Source organism: Gossypium raimondii, chromosome 5 (assembly GCF_025698545.1).
Source record: "Gossypium raimondii isolate GPD5lz chromosome 5, ASM2569854v1, whole genome shotgun sequence".
Lineage (NCBI taxonomy): Eukaryota > Viridiplantae > Streptophyta > Magnoliopsida > Malvales > Malvaceae > Gossypium > Gossypium raimondii.
In genome coordinates this window covers 14,691,263-14,709,476 of record NC_068569.1, presented here as the reverse complement: position 1 = coordinate 14,709,476, position 18,214 = coordinate 14,691,263, and the positions used below count along the sequence as shown (strand labels likewise).

Below are 18,214 nucleotides of genomic sequence, written 5' to 3'. Positions count from 1 at the left end.
CAAGTCGATCTGACAGTCAATGTAGGAGATCGAAAAAAAAAGTTGTTTAAATTTTAATTTACAAATTCGTAATGTTTAAAGTTGTTTCATGAAAAAAGAATTTTTGATTTATACAAATAATGCGAATAAAGAAAACCATATACCATTGATTTTAACAACCAAATGACTTAAATGAAAACTTTTGAATAGTTTAATTATTAAATTATAATATTTTTAATCAAGTGAGAACTATTGATTATCAATGAAATTATGTGTTAATAATACATCTATAAAAAGTTGTATCATCGTTTTGACTATTAATGAAGTTATCTAAGAAAATACATCTATATACATATGCCTAAATGAACTGACTGCAACATGACTGAAACTTCGGGTGTAAAAACAATTTTTTAGGTGAACATTAGCTTTGTAGCTCAGAATTTTGAGGGTGAATTTGTTAAATTGAATGTTTAGCAGATACCCTTTGTACGAAATTTATAGAAAAAAATTAACAAATGTAACAAAACCTTAGAATTTGGGTTATCGAGCAATTTTAATTAATTTGCTGAATCTGCATATAATTAATAAAAATAACCATGAATTGAGTTATATTTTTAGTTATATTCTAATCAACTCACTACAGATCGCAGCATTTCCGGTTAGAAATATTAATGCTTTGTTTTTTTGGTCAGTTAATGCTTTTGTCGAATATATAATGAAAACAGCAAACGACAGGAGAAGAGATGACATTGACAGACATAGATAGCCCTCCCCTAAAAGGACAACATATTAATCACTGGAACTAAAACCTTAGGGCAGTAATCATCCTATACTAACTATGGTTGTATTACTTAACCAGACCCCCCAAACAACCCAACCCATCATCAGAACCAAAACAAGAGGTAAAAGCAACTTGAAACATTTGCCTTTGAATGCCAACCATCTATAATAACCTATGTTTCTCATTTGTTAAAATGTAAGGAATCAAATAGAAAACAAAAGGCTAACAACTAAACTTAAGAAAAGGAAAAAAGAGTAGTTACACTCACTGTCAGTTCAGAGACTACAAAAAAGAAACTTGATGTGTAGCGTAGCATCATTGGACACTAACGCCTCATTCACTCAGAAAGAATCCATTTTTACGTCTGTAACATCGAGCTGCAATATCTCTGCTCTGCATCCTAGGATTGATCCAATACTGCAGAAGAGTATATTCATCAGATTTCAATGACGCTGCAGGTATAGATACATTATAGGAAAAAATGTTTGGACCCAAAGAAAAAGAACATATATAAAGAAAATGGTAAGAATAGTCATCTAGTAATACTTGGTGCTTCTCCATTATCATCACTAACTGATAGTATAACGATATCATTTTTAGTTTAGTGTAGTACCTGGGTTGAGTGCGCCCAAAATCACCATGAACAAATTCCTTGATATAAGTTCCAGCCTGCATTCCAATTATATCAGTGTATTACATATTCCCCATCAAAAAACATCACACATTTACAGTGGAAATCCCCATCCTATGCTAGTGTCTTCCTGACCAATATGACCATCATTTATTTAGAAGTACTATTTACTATAACTCAGTAAATCATGGCTTGAAGAATACTTGTGGAGTACTCTAGCCAATATTAAATTTCATAAATGATCAATAGCAATCTACCAAGGTGCCACAGCCTATAATCCATACAACTCCACATGCGTACCGAGCACCTAGGCATGGTCCTCACAAAAACAAACCAAGAAGGGCAAAAACTATTAATTTCACCTATTTGAAGACCCTCCACAGCCCCTCTAAACAAACTGGATATATCTGACCATGTTTCAAGTAAAGAAAATCATTACCTGAGTGCAGAGATGCAAAAGAAAATATTGGGAGCTTTCAGCAATCCTCTCAATCTTCATCCTATACAGGATTTAGGTATGAAATAGAAACATGGTTAGAACTTTTGAATTTAAAAAATATATGTCTGGCAAATAAAGATGTGAAATGGACAGATGCCAACCAATGTATAATTTTCTTGCGTTCCAATGGACTCCTACGATGAAGCACCCGTATTGGGGTCTTTTGCAGAATTTGCTGCGCAAAGACAACAGAAAGTTCTCACTAAATAGAGGGTGCTATATTATTTTACCTGGTAGATATTCAATGAAAAATAAAAATAAAGCTCAAAGAACAGCTAACCATGTCATTAAGCAATGATATGGAGCACACATCTTCATCCTCAAGTGGACGAGAAATCCACACTAATGCACAATATTGCTTCTGCATGAAAGAGGATATTTTAAAGATAGAATTGCCAGGTCTAGTTTTACTGAAACTTGATATTTTAGTCCTAATGATAAAAGGATTAGCTACAATAAACAATTATGAAAGCCAAAACCACCTGCTTCTCGGCTTCTCCTTCACGCATCAGTGTCCAACCTTGACTGCCTACTACTTGAAGATTTTTAACTCCAACCTACGAGAATGCGTTATGTGCAACTAAGTCTTAAAATCTAAATCATTAGATACACAAATGTATATGACAACGTATTAGAACTCACTAGTTTATTCTCCAAGCCATTTATCTTTGATTCAATTTCCTTAACAGTCTCTTCGGATGGAACTTGGCGTGCATTTTGTATCTCAAGCAGAAAAGGCCTGCCTGAACCCAACATTCGGACCTGCAATAGGTTCCATAGATAAGCACAATACTCACTGATTTTTTGTGGGGGACAAAAATGTATCAAGTTTAAGCAAGCAATCAACAAAAACTAGAACTTCATCACATCAATATCTTCTCTTCCAGCAGCATGAAACTTGTAATTATCACCCCGATACATAGGAAGGATGTTGCTACCTATTATCTCCTAAAGAAGAAACAAACAAATTTGTTCAGTTTCAGGTATTATTACATGGATAAAGTAACCTCATTAGGACAATAAAGAGAAACAAAGCACTGTCTAATACCTCAACAGAAGCTTCTCCCATCCTTTCCTCATCAATTATCCAGCGTGTTTGGCTCACATTTCTTGAGTACTGCAATAAATGGAGAACACCATATATTGGAAATCAGAACAAAATACAAGGCTTGTTCAAGGTCTCAATAATTCCAAGGATAGTATCTTTTTTAATCTCAACAATTGCCATCGTGCAATCTCATAAGTCAAACTCATAATGCTTGAATATGGATGTAAAATATGTTCTAATGTATTAACTTACCTTCAGATATCTACCACATAGGTAAATATGCGTCCTGTAGCAAAGGTATACCAAGTGGCAAGGTTCACTAACCTGAAAAGGCAAAGACCAAACTAAGTGCTAAGAAACATCAAGATAAACAACAGTATTGAATTTCAAGACCTAGACTAGTAAAAGGTTTTGCAAGCAAGGAAATTGCAGTCAGAAAATATTACAGAACACAACCTTATCTATGGGCACTTTCAAAGAAGATCTTCCAGTGACAGCAATTGTTTCATTAGTAGGATAATCAGAACAATCTTTGTTGGCAACTACTGACTCATCATTTACATTTTGCAACCCATTCTCAGTGCCTGTATCATCAGTGAAATCAGAGTGAATGTTATTGCTTCTAGATGCAACCGAGTCCCCAGTATATGTTTCAAAGGATCTAAAATACCTATTTTTCGCCTTTTGAATCCCTGATTCCTTTCAACAGAATTTCCAAATGCCATTTTATGAGTGTAAGCCAAACGGATCCGAAAAGAGCTTGCACTAGCTTTAGTATTCTGCAAAACTTTAATTTAATTCAGTATTAACACACCATACTGAATAACGGACAGTATACAATCAACATGGCCACAAAACAAATTTTATTAAAAGGGATTCCAACCAGCAATATTTCGGAACATTGAATCAATTACAAGCAAATTATACTTACCAATAACGTTTCAAGGGGTTTTGTTATAGCAAATTTCAGAACATCCTTAACAGAGACGCATTTGGAAAGTAACCTTTCTTGAAGCCATGGCTCTGATTCATATCTCTTCTTCATACCTGACCTACAAATTTTGGGGGGAGATGCTATGTATTAATGGGCAAACGATAAACCCTAACATAAAACCCACCAAAAAGAGCAAAAGAATAAAACAGGCTTACAACAAAGAGGATTCATTTTCTAAGATAAATTGTGGTATGGAAACTTCTAGAGAAAATCCATCAATTTGATGGCCTTCTTTCTTAACCAACTCCGCAATGACTAAAGCCATATCATTTGGACTCTCCATTTTCACCAACGTTTCTTTGTCATCGCGGTAACTTAACTGTAAGACACCCAAGCAAACGCTGCAGAATTGAAAATCGCCTTCTGATTTAAAACCAGTCACTTCTTCAAGAACTGAACAGAGCATCGATTGTGAAAACGATGAATGGCAATAAATATGGTCCTCGGTACCCAATATCCGTAGAACGCATCTAGAACACACCTAAAACAAACACACGGATACATAAAAGAGGCCGTACTTGATTGATTTTGATTTAGTTTATCAAATGCAATAGTAAGAACGGTTTCGATAAAGTAATTTGACGATGAAAAATGCAAAAAGAACGCACCCCGATAGACAAAAGGTCCTTGACGACATGATAAGGCAATGACCGAACGGCGTCATTTAGAAGTCGCGACGGCATCTCCGCCTCGCAAGAACCGGCGTGGCTGTCCACTGCAGCCAAGCTACTAAGTTGCGCCACCTCCATGGCGTCGCTAACCTGCGCAGACTCGACCTCGTTGGACATTTTTCGAACAGCTGGTGCTTAGAAAAGGGAGGTTTAACTGTTGAAGTGTGTTTTACTTTAGATGGCGGGGCGGCATGACTAGCCGAGTTTTTAGTTTATACGAGTTTTATTAAAACAAGCGGCCTTTCTTTGACATTGAGGCTTGAAACAAAATCACGTAATAATAACAAGGCCGATAACCATCAAATCTATGGACCAATAGATCTCCATAGTCCAAACTCGCTCAACGACCCATTTCTAGGAAAGCTTAAGACAGAAACATAACAAGGCCCATTCCTTATGTCGGGTATAAAGTACAAACCTCTCTATTGTCTTCCATTTTTAGATTTTCGAATGATTTAAATCAATCATTGCCCTCGTTCAGCTTCTATGCAAATTGATCATCAAAATTCAATATATAACAGATTTACTTGACCCTTTATATGGGGTTCATTATTGACTGCAATCTCTTTACTGCTAATCTTTGAAAAGCTCGCATGGTTGATCCTTCTCCTTCGGCGGCTCTCAGCTTAATATATAACTGTCTTTTTAATGTAATTTGTATAGGCAACATATGTTTCTTTGTAGGCAGAGATGTAGCTGTCTATGCCTTGGGCGTCGGAGCATGTGGACGCAACGCCATTGATACCGATGAACTTTTAAATATGTTTACCGTGAAAATGGAGAGCAGTTTACCATGAAATTGTTGAGTACAGATGATGTTCACATCATGCTACTTAATTGCCAAATATGAATCAATTACAAGCAAATTTTATTTATCATGAATTTTGATACTTTGTTAATCATAAAACGTAGGGACATAAAATTTGTCTTCTACTAAAATCCAATTATATGAAAATCTCAGTATAAACCTGTTTTGTACTGTAATTAACAATTGTTGTTCTTTTTGCAGATACATGATAAAGGTTTGTACTTTGTATTCGTTATCTGAGGTGGTACCATAAAAGTAAACAGATTGATTATTGATTACTTTGCTTCCTTATTTTGTTAATCCTAAATGACGTTTTTCATTCCCTTGAAGTACTAAGTTAAAGCAGAAATTCTTGAAATTGAAATCAGAAGTTATTAGAAACAATGTGGTATGAAGTAAATAGGTGAATCCTCTTTGACATGATAATCTGATTCTAACACTGTCATGGTGGCAGTTGATAATCTAGAAATGATTATTCAGTGTCTCTTTCTGCGCGGTACGGGTGGCTTCTCAGATCCTTCTCAGCCATTTTTGAAGTCCAACTAACCTGTGGTTAGTGCTGCACTACTCAACTGCATGTCTGCATGAAGGCTAATAATCATTAATTCTTAGTTGTTCCGGCCTTCATCTTGAGGCTATCAGCTATGAAGGCCTAAGCCAAATAGTGTAATGCTTTCTTCTTGATTGTCCCATGTTGATAGATCACCGCTGCCAATTTTGCATGGATTTGCAGCTCGAGCGATTATCAAATGCATTTGCAGGGGAGATCCAAGCATGATCACAACCATGCCTGGTCTATTCCTTTTGGACGTGTGATACTAAGATGTGGCTAAGGCATAAGGTACTAATCTTTCTTCTGTGGAACACTATTTAACAGGAAGCCAATGCTACACCTTAAGTGTTACATTCATATCAACAGAGATCTGATAATTGGTACCATAATTTGCAAGGTCATATATCAAAAGGCAAAATATAGAAAATCAAGCTGTGCTTCAAGCTATAACCTCCATAGTTTAGCTGCTTGACTATAAATGAACTAAATTCAGATAAACAGATTTTGGGTTACAGTAACAAGTCCTAACTTCATGAAAAGGGATGCTAAAGACTCGGAAATCTGATAATCGGGTATCCACACAAACGGTTGTAGAACCACGAGGAAAATCGGATAATACATGCCATGGAAAATTTAGCATTGAAAAATAGCTAGTTTTAGATTTTTAATGGAGTGAAGATTGCTTCCATTTTCAGTAAAAACTGAAACAAGCCACCAAAACTTCAGTTCTAGAATCCAACCATACTGCAGTGAAAAACAATCAAAATCAACAAGCAAATGCCAAAGACAGTAATCCGTTACAACAAATGAATGTGCCGTTGACTATCGTCATTTTCACATTCTATCTTCTCTCTTCCTTGGCGCACATGTGATGATTTCATCAACTCTGAGAATCATTTCAGCAGCCTCAGTTGCAGATAGCAATACGGCTTGCTTGACTTTGAAGGCTTCAGAGATTCCTAGCTCTGCCATATCTCCTACCTGTTAAAAAGGTTGAAACATATCACCCGTCACAGCAAGGAAGGAACACTAAGTATTCCATTTTGTTTGGTTGTATTGAATCTCTATACAATCATTGCCTGTCTTGCATACCAAATAGGCCTAAACAATATCAGTGTTTCAATCTATAACATTAGGATGAATACTCCCAAGAAACTGAATCTCTTGGTAAGGTATTCATGAACAGTGAAATTAGTCTGTAATGATGTTCAGCAGCCATATCTAAGCTGGTGTACTTATCTAGGAATAATATCCTTAGAGGATTGAACATGAAATTACCGACTGGACACAAAATAATTTGCAGCTGGTTTCAAACAAATTACAAACGATAAAGAAATTTTATCCTATTCTACTTTTTAAAATAATTCAATTTCAGCACTTACAGATCCAGAGATGACATCAATCCCTGCATTGCATCCCTCCTTGTGGTGCTCTGCACGAAGCTTAGCTACTAAGTCTGCACTGTCTAGACCAGCATTGTCAGCAATAATTGTTGGGATGGCCACAAGTGCACGCGAGAAAGCTTCAATAGCATGAGACTTCTTCCCCGGAGTCTTCCGTGCCAATTCATCCACTTCCTTTGCCATTACCATCTCAGGCCATCCACCCCCAAGCAATACCCTAGTATCATTGACTGTCTGAGACAGCACACACAAGGCATCATGCAGAGACCTTTCAGCTTCATCCAGCACATGATGGCTGCCACAAATAGTTGCATGTTATGGAAAATGCAAATATATTAAAAGAGAACTAGAGGAGATACTGCAATACTATACCTTGCCCCTCTCAACACAATAGTACAAGCCTGACCCATTTCAACACCAGAAAAGTGGATCAACTTGTCCTCACCAATCATAATTTCTTCAATAAGCTTGCAATGTCCAAGCTTAACAGACTCTGGGTTGTCAAAGGTTGAAGCAATTTCACCACCTGTTACCAAAGCCAGACGTTCTATCCCATCAAAATCAGCATGCTCAATAGCAAGTATGCCTGCATCTGCAAAGAGTTCTTCGGGGAAATTGTAAATCAACTGCCTGTTAACGAAGCAGTTAATCCCATGTCCTAAGATCTTTTTCACTTTCTCTCTCATCTTTTCCTTTTCAGCCCCCTCAATCTCAGCAACCTTAGACATTGAGTCAACGCGAACACGTGCACCATATATCTTCACTTTATCTGTATCCATTGCAGTATTTGCCACCAAAATCTTTGCGTTCTCTATTCGTTTTGGTTGTCCGAGACCTATTTTCTTGTCAAGAATGAATCTGAAAGCAGAATTCATGATTAAATCAACAAAATAGAGATTCCTAAGTAAAGCTTTAAACTATTCAAAGACAGAATAAGAAACAATGTAGCAAAGCCTGCAACAAAATGAAGCTGTTGGTGTCCTTAGTCACAACATATTCTATACAATGACAAGTGTCATAAAATCGGATCAAAACTTTCGCAGAATAAAGACATAATAGGGACCCAGCACATCCCACCAAAAACTATCATAATAAATATTGAAGGGGATAGGAAATACAAAAGAACTCACCCTTCATCTAAAAAGGAATCCTTCAAAGATCCTCCAGGCTTCTTGATAATTTGGATGGCCTCTAAATTTGTGCTCCCCTGGAGTTACAAATAACATGCCATAAAAACTCAGAAAAATAAATATGGGAGAAGAAATTCGATTAAAGTAATAAACATGGGAAAGGGGAATCCCTTGCACAAACCCGCCTCTAGTTGTGCAAAAAATTCAACTGAAGTGGTAAAATGTTAAATGCAGAAAAATTGTCACCTTTAACCTCATAACAGCATCCACAGCTAGTTGTGCAAAATGCTCCTTATCCTGAGAGAGAATTTTGGAGCTCAAAGTGGTCATTGCAATTTTCATCAAGTCTGACTTGAATTTCTCTGCAATATTCAGAAATACCACATGCATGAGAAAAAAGACATTCCAGTGACAAGGACAACTCCCTTAATGATTTCGAGTCAAACACATTAAAGAACTAAGTTCAACGAGGAACAAACAAACCTAAAACATTTGACATGATACAAAGGATAGAGGTCTCATACAATAAACAAATAAAATAAATGTGATCATATCCAACAATCTTAACCTGCATTCTCTTTGTTATCCACAACCCTCTGCAACAAAGCATTACGAGCACATTCGGCTGCCATTCTATAACCTACAAAAGAAGCATATATTGTTATAAACTCTGAACCAGAACTCAGTTTGTGATTGGCACACCGACAAAATAAAAGAAAATAAAACCAAACATAGTCTAGATACAAATGCAATTGCACTGCTATTTTTCTACAAATAAGATACAAAATGTGATAATGAAAGGTTGAGTAGTATCAGAAGCAAGGACAGAGATATAAAAATTTAACAGTTCCTTTTTTTAATTTTGATCAGATCCCCCCCCCTCCGCAGCAGCTTCATACCTTTGAAATAATACAACAAACAAGCCACAAAAATACATGCAACATTTAGTGGAAAGAAAAACACGCAAGAGCGAGAGGCATCATAAAAGAATAATAATCGTTGTGTCTCAAGAGGAGTCATAAAAGAAAAACAATAGGAAGCAATGTACTAAATGAGGCCAAAAAGAACCTGATATTATTGTCATAGGGTGAATCTTGGCTGCCACTAGCTTTTCTGCCTCCCTTAAAAGCTCCCCAGCCAAAACCACAACAGAGGTTGTCCCGTCTCCAACTTCATCATCTTGAACTTTGGAGATGTCTGGATATTGTATCAATGGTCATTATCTAAAAATATAACAGCTATCTTGTGCAACAAAAAATTCAAACTTGTGCAAGATTGTTAATACGTCGACAAAAAAGCAACTATGTTAATCATGGGGTAGTAAAGAAAAAAACAATTTATAGGTACCAATCAAAACTTTTGCCGCTGGGTTGTCAATGTGCAGGGACTTTAAGATGGTAGCTCCATCATTTGTAACAGTGACTTCATGTCCCCTGCCAGTTGACTGTAAAATTTTATCCTGCCACATAATTTCACCAACAATAAAGTCACGATTTAAAGTAGAGGAGAAAAACAAATGTTAAGTATTCTTTTAATTTGTATAGACAATGTGGAAAATTTACCATTCCCTTTGGCCCAAGGGTTGTCTTAACCAAGTCAGTAATTGCAATTGCCCCAACAAATGATGCCTGAAGATAAAAAAGAACAAATATATCTTACATTACCGAAAATAACATACCCAGAATAACAACAATGCAATAAAAGTATAACCACATAATTCCAAACAATTAGGGTTTTTTTCCTTCTTTAAAACAGAATATCAGCATTTTATATTTTTATTCTAGTTATAATGACTTACCATTCTGGCACGCTCCCCCTTCTCTTCACTAGCATCATCTTTAAGAATTTTCTCAATCTATCACATTTACCAAGCAAAGCATACGCAAAATAAAACTTCAAAGACTGGGAAAAAGAAGTGCGAAAATTAAATCTAACTGAACACAAGTACTATTGGGCAAATAACGCACCGCCATGGAAAATAACTAGGACGAGAGTAGCTCTGAGTCTTAGTGCAGAGAAAAAAGACCTGAAGCAATTAAAAGGAAGTAACTTTAATCAACAACAAACATGAAATACATCTACAAGAACGAATCTAAAATGCCACGTAATGAACCCTAATTTTGTATAAAATGAACCGGTAAAGGTTGTCTTAGACATTTTCACTTCATTTCCCTCATTTCACTTAGAAACTGACCGAAAGAGCTTTTAAAAGAAAGAATCGTAACATGGCTGCAAAAATTGAAGGTGAAAGAAAAAAAAAACAAAACAGTTGTAGTCGTAGTAGTAACCAGAAACCCTAGAAATGGTTGAACTGACTAGGGTATCACCTGATCGTATGCGCGATGCTTGGGAAAATCGGAGATTCGGATCCCGCTGAGAACACAAAACAGAAGCAGGGCTAGTGTTTTCTGGCCTTGGGGCTTTGCTTTGCTTTGCTGTGCTGTGCGCTATAAGCTCGCAAGGGTTTTGGACTTTTTTGGTGAAATTCTAATATTGGTCCCTCTATTATCATACAATTGGGAATTTAACCCATGTACTTTAATTAGACATAATTTAATCCTCCTAATTTTATAAAATTATTAATTAACCCAACTTGTTAATTTTGATTATATTCCCATTAAATATCTGATATGGAATGTTTTCTAAAACATCCTTAAGCATTTGGGTTAACATATAAACTTTTTACTAGATTATAATTTTCTTAAAAACACTTTTAAGCATTTGATTAACAACTTGACATATAAATATTTTTATTTAAAATTATGTCAACATTTTAATAAAATTAATTAACAATATTAAAATTTTAAACTAACTAATGTTATAAAAATAGACGAAATAAATTATATTAAAATATAAAATTAAATTGAAATACAAAATTTATGCTCATTTTCCAGAAAAAGGAATTTTATATTCATTTATTAAATCAACGAGTTCGAATAAAAGTATGCTCAGTTTTTTCTGTTTGGAAAAATGGAGCAATAATTTACATCACACACTGGCTGGCCATCGCATCGTCATCAGCTAATAAAATATGCTCAGTTAGTTTATGTTCAAAAACACTCATTTATAATTTTGAAACCATGTTCTAAATCATTTTTTAGTCTTGTTGTCGCTTCCTTGCACTAAAAATAGAATGTATGTATTTTTGAATTCTATCTTTCCAATAAAGATAGAAAGTAACTTAGTATCATAAATAAATTTGTCATCGTAAATGTCACATATAAACCAACACTCTTCAAGTAGTTTAAGATATATCCATCAACATTCGAGAATTTTAAATTATGTTGAGCATGAACAACTCGATATTCCCATTAGTCAAAATATCACCAAAGACATCTTTAATTTTGAAAAAATATAAATTTTAAAAAGATTGAGTTGAAATTTTTATCATATTGATTTCATAGTTTGCTACATGTTCTTGAAATCTCAAAACAGGCATTTTCTCCCATAAAAGTAAAAAATAACAATTTTTTGAGTGGAGAATTTAAGAAAATTTTCAAGATATTTACAGGAGAATTCTTCGAATTAAATGAGTTGATTGGATCAATAGACAAATAAATTTTTTAATCAAACATCTCACCCTCGAAATCGACTCTCATGAGAGTTGAGATTTTGTTGACTGTACTTTATAGACACTTCCTCAATAAAAACATATGTACTTCTAACAATATATTGAATTTAACACAGTATTCCTAAAAAACATATTATGAAAAGTAATTTTACAAAACATATAGTAATAAGTAATAAAAATTAATAATGACGACATATACATATATCAATATACTTTAAGAAAAATTATATTCAATGATTTTAAAATAAAAGTTCAGCTTTCCCTGCTAATTTAAACATGTTATCTTTTTGCATGTCAAAACCATTTTATACTATCGTGTTTTCGCATTAAAAAAATCTTTAATTATAATTCATATTTGGGTTAATTTTTAAAAAAAATCCCCAAACTCAAAAGAAAATCATATATTAAAGGGTTTAATTTGATAGTAATAAATTATAAGTGCAGCAAATTTGGGTGATTTGGTGACAAAGACAAAGATAGCTGTACTAAGCTTGCAATTGCAACCATCACCTTATATCGATTCACACAAATAACAAGAAATAGATATCTATGACCTCCAACAATGCATTGGGAATACAAATGTATAGTAAGAAAGAATGCGACCTCGAGTTGAGGTCTAGTAATTTTAAACTCGTAACCAACAATCGTGTTGTTTCACTGTTCATAGGTTTATAACTAAAACTCTGCTGTCCAATCATTCATCCTTGTAAACCAGCTTTGACTATCCAACTACGGATCATTTATTGTATGGGTGGCTTTAAAGGGGACGGGTTCTTCTGCCGCTTGCTCTGCCGCAGAGTAGTGCGTTCTTGGGGATCGGGTATTCATCCCTTAGTGAAGTTGACGTTGTGAAGACACGCAAATAAAACTGTTGTCCCAGGTACTGTCTCGCCCAATACTCGGACCTTAAGTTCCACATTCCTACATTGTCAAGCGCCACATAAATGGCAGTCCATGACTTGGGGTACACCTGCATTCACGTTGCATACCCAATATTCATCAATCTTTGCTCTTCACATAAATGATGGAAAGATCAAAGATGTTAGAGCTTTACCTGAGTGGTACACCGTGAAACGGCATCACGGAGGTTGTATCCGTTCCGACTAGCAGCCGTCCATTGCCCTCCGTCCATACTACATTTCACAAAAAAAAAAAAGGTTGAGAAATCAACGAATAATCAGCACAAATTCGAAGCAGACATCTTAAAAATGATGTTTTGCTTACCCAACAACGAAGAAAGAGTAGCCGTCGAGATGCCAGCTCTGGACAATATCCTCATCATTCTGAAACACAATCTCAATGAAAGACCTATAGTCCGAATTCATAACCGAAGTGTCAAGGTATATCCCTCCACCAGTAGGGTTATCTGATATGCTTCCAATACGATAAACTCCATCGATTTTGAAAAAGTCTGCAAGTTTCAAAGGAGTGTCTGCTGGAACAAAGGAAACACTGTTAACTGCATATCTTTGCTTGCCATTGACTTGGCCGGCAGAATTGGCAAGCCTGATGGTTCTGGTCGTATTAATGAGACCATAGTGATACGACCCCTGTGGGTTAGGCCTTGGTCCACTTGCTGTAAGGTTAGTCCTGAAACAGAAACATGTCAATAATGTGACTAGAACAGATGCACACAATGACGTGCTGTCTATGTTGATTGGTAGATAAAAAGCACCTGATAGAGCGGGCTTGGTTCAAAGACCAGTCAACTTGGATGGTGGGACCACCAGGAGGAGGGCCGGAGACGGGACCGGCTGAGTTGCTATAGCGTAGAGTTGCTGTTGAGGTGAGAACCGGGTTGGTAAAGCGAGAGGAGACCACAATGTAATAGTCTTGAGCAGGCTGATCGGCTGTAAATAAAACGGACATTGATTGGCCAAGGTGAAGGTCTATTGAGGAGTAGGTAGTTTGGAGAGTGTGGGTTCCCTCCACTTCAACCAACTTCAACTTGTGGTTTTGGATGCGGAAATTGAGAGAATTTTGCAATCCAACATTTGATATCCTAAGCCTGTAGGTTTTCCCTGCATGATGGCCAGCATTGTTTATTTATGTTCAAAATACTTGAATAATGACCGAAGCAACATTGAAGGAAATTAAGACCGACGAAAATTACCTTGTTCGACGTTGAAGGAAGCACCGCCAGGTCCACGGCCGTTGATAAGGATTCCATCAGGGAAAGGTAGCTTCCTACCACTATCCAGTTGAGCTCTCAAATCCTGCACCAAACACAATTTCTAATTAGCCACAAGCCAGATTACTACTGTATCAGACATTCAGACCTCAATAAAACTAAAATCTAATGCAAATACCAGAATCATTAATTAATTAAAGCCCACCACCAACAGAGCTTAGAAATCTTTCTTGGCATGCGCTGGGCCCAGATGAAACAACATGTGGGCAGTGCAGCGGGAATGCAAATACCTAATTTGCTTTGGGCCCTAAGTTGAGCACATCCCATGAAAGTACCATATGCTAATGCTTTTCAATAATTTGAGATTCGCGAGTGATTGATGCTTAATATGAAAAGCAACAATTTCTCTGAAAATATTTAAAATTCGCTGCCTTCCGTAAAATTATGATTTCCATCCCTTTATTAATGTTTAATTTTAAATTTTAGATTAATTGATTGAGTTGATATGAATCTTGTTGTCAATGCAGAAAGACGTATGTTCAAATGTGCTAATACGTATTATTCTTTTATTTATGAGTTAGGAGAATTATGATCAATTTTAAGTATTATGTCAAAAAAACTGATATTATCTAATGAGATTTTAAACTAAATTTTTTAGGTATAGTATGATAGTGGGATAGAAATACAAAATCATAATTAAAACTCTGAAAATTAAATTCAGCAGGATATGATATGAGAGAGAAAAAGCCTGTCAACGTATCCAGCTGTGAAATGGCACAGAAACCATCACACCGAATAAAGCCCCGTATGCCATATAATATGCTTCGTTTATCCAACTCCGTTGCCAAACCCATTTAAAATCCCCAGACACGAAGTGTTCCCCAGTCCCACCACGTTAAGTTTTCGTAGACCCCGATGCCCATATCCCCGGCCAGTTATGAATATCATGCATGCATTATTCCATTTCAAAGCCTCCTAAAAGCAAGTAAATATAAATAAACCAAGGCTTTGTAAAAAGAAGAAATTATTACCGTGTGATTGGCCTTGTACCAATCTCCAATAAGGACAGTGTAATCTCCAGCAGGATCTGGGAAGGGAACCGGGATGCGTGGTCGGCTAAGGATCCTAATCCCTCCAAAACCACCAGCAGCCTTGTGGAACCCAAGAGAAGGGAAGTAATAGAAGCTTCCTATTTGATCCTTCACCTGCAGAATGTATGTGAAGTTCTTTCCTGGAGGGATAGGGCATGTTGTTCCGTATACACCATCTTCATATGAATTCCTCCTGTTTTGGACTCCATTCCTACATATTTATCATCTCCATGTAAGTTACTAAAGGTAAATAAGTCACATAGCTTGGGATAGTTTTGGATTGAATCAAAATAGTCTAACCTTTATTTCATTTTAAAATTTGAATTTATTTTAGGTTTAAATTATTTTGAATTTATTTTTTTGTTCGAGATGATAAATTTTAAGTTGATTAAATTTAAGTTATTGATTGTTATTAAAATCAATTTGTAAAATTCAAGCTAAATTGATACAACTACGTACATTACGACAATGGAGTTGCAAGTTCATAAACGAATCATCTACTAGTTTATCAGAATTTTGACAAAACAAATTAGCATCAATATTTAACAAAATATAGACGTGATAATTGATAAAGCTAACAATTAAGACCACCTTTGGTTCTGGGTCCATATATCTATCCAAAAGAATTCCTAATCCACTTGCTCTATCTGTTAGGGGTGGTAGACAGCTAATTAGAAGGTGGACCACTTGGATCACGGATGATAATTAGTGGGTAAATGTTGCCTCTCCCAATCAAGGACATGTCGCTTTCTACCTCTAATTACAGCAAAGGAAAGAACCCGCTTACTTGTAAACTGATACTAACAACGAAAAAGGTAATTATGTGCTCCACTATATACCACGATAAACGGCGGACGCTTGATTTGAGTGGCAAACTGCCAGTTCCGTGGATAATGTATTTTTGCAGAAAATAGTTAAGAAATGCAATGATATTATGCTGATTTAAACGCAGATCAGCCATGTCACCAATTGCATATATGTATGTTTTCCCTAGCGTTCACGTTTAATAAAGCAGAAAAAAGAAGCAAAATGAATGAGTCCGACCGACCAGACATTGTTCAATAGCAAGTCTAAAGTGTGAGTGACCGATTAAGGCGGATGGTTGTCGGAAGAAAGCGTATAGATTACAAATATGTGCATCGTACGTCAGTGGGATAAGTCGATAATGATGGGTTAGATTCGTCTTTTTCAAAAGAAGGGCGCGTAAAAAGCTGAGCGCAAAATGTTGGTGGTGAGAACATAGGTAGGGATGATTGGATCTTACCAGGAAAGGAGGAAAGGCTCGTTTAAGCTGTTAAAGACGTTGATAATGAGGTTGTCATTGGTAACAGAGTGGATATCAGGGCCTGGGAATTGCCCATTGATGAGAATACCCTGGAAAACAATTCGTCAGCATCGATCATTTTTCATGTATATAGAGATAGATCCAGAAACATAATCAAATCAAAACGAAAAATGTATACTATCGAAAACTCACCGTTTGACGAACGCCGAGAGGGAAAATGTCACCATAAGTGACATTCCAGTTGAAGAATCTGTAGGGATCTTCAGCTCCGGCAATGACAAAAAGAGAAACAGTGGCACAAATCAATGCCACGGCCGAATGAAGCGGCATTTTTTTTGCAAGGAAACGAGATATTCCCTTTACTGTAGAGTGAACGTGAGACTTTAACAGAAAGGGGTAGGGAGTGAATGACGATTTGGTTGAATAGGGAGGGATATGGCACAATATTTATGTGAAGAAGATGGAATGGGCTTGAACTGTAAAACTAAATAATCCCTTAAAAGGGAATGAAAGAGCGAAAATGAAGTGTCGGTGATGGGGTCCTTTCCATTAGCTGACTAATTTCTAGTGTGAGTGTACGTGCTTGTCTGCCACATGGGGTTAGGTTCGTTGTTTATGTAGCTGCAAAAAATGGGAGAATTGGAAGAATATTTTATTGGTGGTGGCCAAGACCTAGAGTGGTGCTTTTGTTTTGTTTCGAAACAGGGATTGCATGTGAAGTGTGAAGCTGTTAAACATGCAAAGGCAAAGGGCAAGGGCAAGGGCAAGGGCCCCTCCCTCTTAAGATGTCACTTTACTTTTCCACTTCTTTTAATTTACTGCTTGTTTTTGTTCCAATCCAACAACTTCGTTGCTTTGCTTCAGCTTAAATGTGCATTCGAAAAGAAACAAGACGTATTGGCAAGAGCTAGAGATGGACTGCTACAAAAGTACAAATCTTCATCTTGGCAGAGCTGCTAGTAATAGAATCCAATGTAATATTTAGAACCTTTTTTTAATCACAAATTTTTAAAATTATAAATAAATAATTATTTATCCAAAAAATATGTATATATGCAATTCGTAATAGAAAGTTGTATCTCCATCTTTGTTTTCAATTAATTTATTTCTGCTTTGCCGCCTCGACTAATATTGACTCTTGCATCCATATTCCTTGGACCATGTGCTGAGATGCCAACCAGCCAATGAGAAATGAAAATTTTGAGGTAATTAATATATTTAATACACTAGTATTTTTAAAACTTCATCAAATTAATAGTAAAATGATACTGAGATTTATAATCTTAATTTACTTACCATAAATCACCGGCTAAACGAATCTTTTGAAAATATAGATATTGAGGAATTATTTGTTTCCCATAATATCTGGCAGACACTAGCTAGCTTAACTGTGACACGGTAACTTTGATAGATTCAAATGTTTAACTATGTAAACGCAAGCAGTGCAGCACCAGTTTGAATTTAGCAGCTTTACTCGCTAATAGATTAGACTTTTGCATTTTGATTAAACAAAAATGATCGGCCGGCACCTTTCAAACAAAACTTACCTTTAAAGAGATCCCGGCAAAACTTTTTACTTTTTGTTTCCCCTTTAATTGTGGACAATGAGCTACACAATAGCGGCTTGCTTTGGTGAACT

At 36.0% G+C, this 18,214-nt stretch overlaps 3 protein-coding genes across 4 annotated transcripts; all 3 read right to left on the bottom strand.

Annotated features, from left to right (window-relative positions):
- Positions 1–923: 923 nt before the first annotated feature.
- On the bottom strand, positions 924–4,791 carry LOC105770739 (uncharacterized). 2 transcript variants are annotated; one of them, XM_012592067.2, is made up of 15 exons: positions 4,541–4,791; positions 4,088–4,413; positions 3,870–3,990; positions 3,609–3,717; positions 3,395–3,522; positions 3,191–3,262; positions 2,939–3,007; positions 2,758–2,838; positions 2,533–2,652; positions 2,373–2,447; positions 2,171–2,251; positions 1,992–2,065; positions 1,831–1,891; positions 1,374–1,429; positions 924–1,177 (listed from the first exon to the last, which is right to left on the bottom strand). In XM_012592067.2, exons 1-15 carry the CDS (start codon positions 4,718–4,720, stop codon positions 1,102–1,104), a joined length of 1,629 nt encoding a protein of 542 aa, XP_012447521.1. In that variant the 5' UTR covers positions 4,721–4,791; the 3' UTR covers positions 924–1,101. The 2 variants fall into 2 exon arrangements, with proteins under 2 accessions (XP_012447521.1, XP_052487056.1); XM_052631096.1 differs by having other exon boundaries at positions 4,088–4,402; positions 4,541–4,743.
- Positions 4,792–6,596: 1,805 nt separating this feature from the next.
- On the bottom strand, positions 6,597–10,967 carry LOC105768841 (T-complex protein 1 subunit beta). Its single transcript, XM_012589057.2, has 12 exons — positions 10,825–10,967; positions 10,465–10,523; positions 10,296–10,352; positions 10,060–10,125; positions 9,845–9,956; positions 9,566–9,694; positions 9,066–9,137; positions 8,744–8,859; positions 8,498–8,574; positions 7,740–8,225; positions 7,347–7,662; positions 6,597–6,945 (listed from the first exon to the last, which is right to left on the bottom strand). The coding sequence occupies exons 2-12, from the start codon at positions 10,468–10,470 to the stop codon at positions 6,799–6,801; spliced, it is 1,584 nt and encodes a 527-aa protein (XP_012444511.1). The 5' UTR covers positions 10,471–10,523; positions 10,825–10,967; the 3' UTR covers positions 6,597–6,798.
- A 1,582-nt stretch (positions 10,968–12,549) lies between these two features.
- LOC105768840 (L-ascorbate oxidase homolog) lies at positions 12,550–17,099 on the bottom strand. The gene is made up of 8 exons (XM_012589056.2): positions 16,768–17,099; positions 16,555–16,664; positions 15,231–15,501; positions 14,182–14,284; positions 13,744–14,089; positions 13,293–13,658; positions 13,123–13,201; positions 12,550–13,038 (listed from the first exon to the last, which is right to left on the bottom strand). The coding sequence occupies exons 1-8, from the start codon at positions 16,903–16,905 to the stop codon at positions 12,826–12,828; spliced, it is 1,626 nt and encodes a 541-aa protein (XP_012444510.1). The 5' UTR covers positions 16,906–17,099; the 3' UTR covers positions 12,550–12,825.
- Between the last annotated feature and the right edge of the window lie 1,115 nt (positions 17,100–18,214).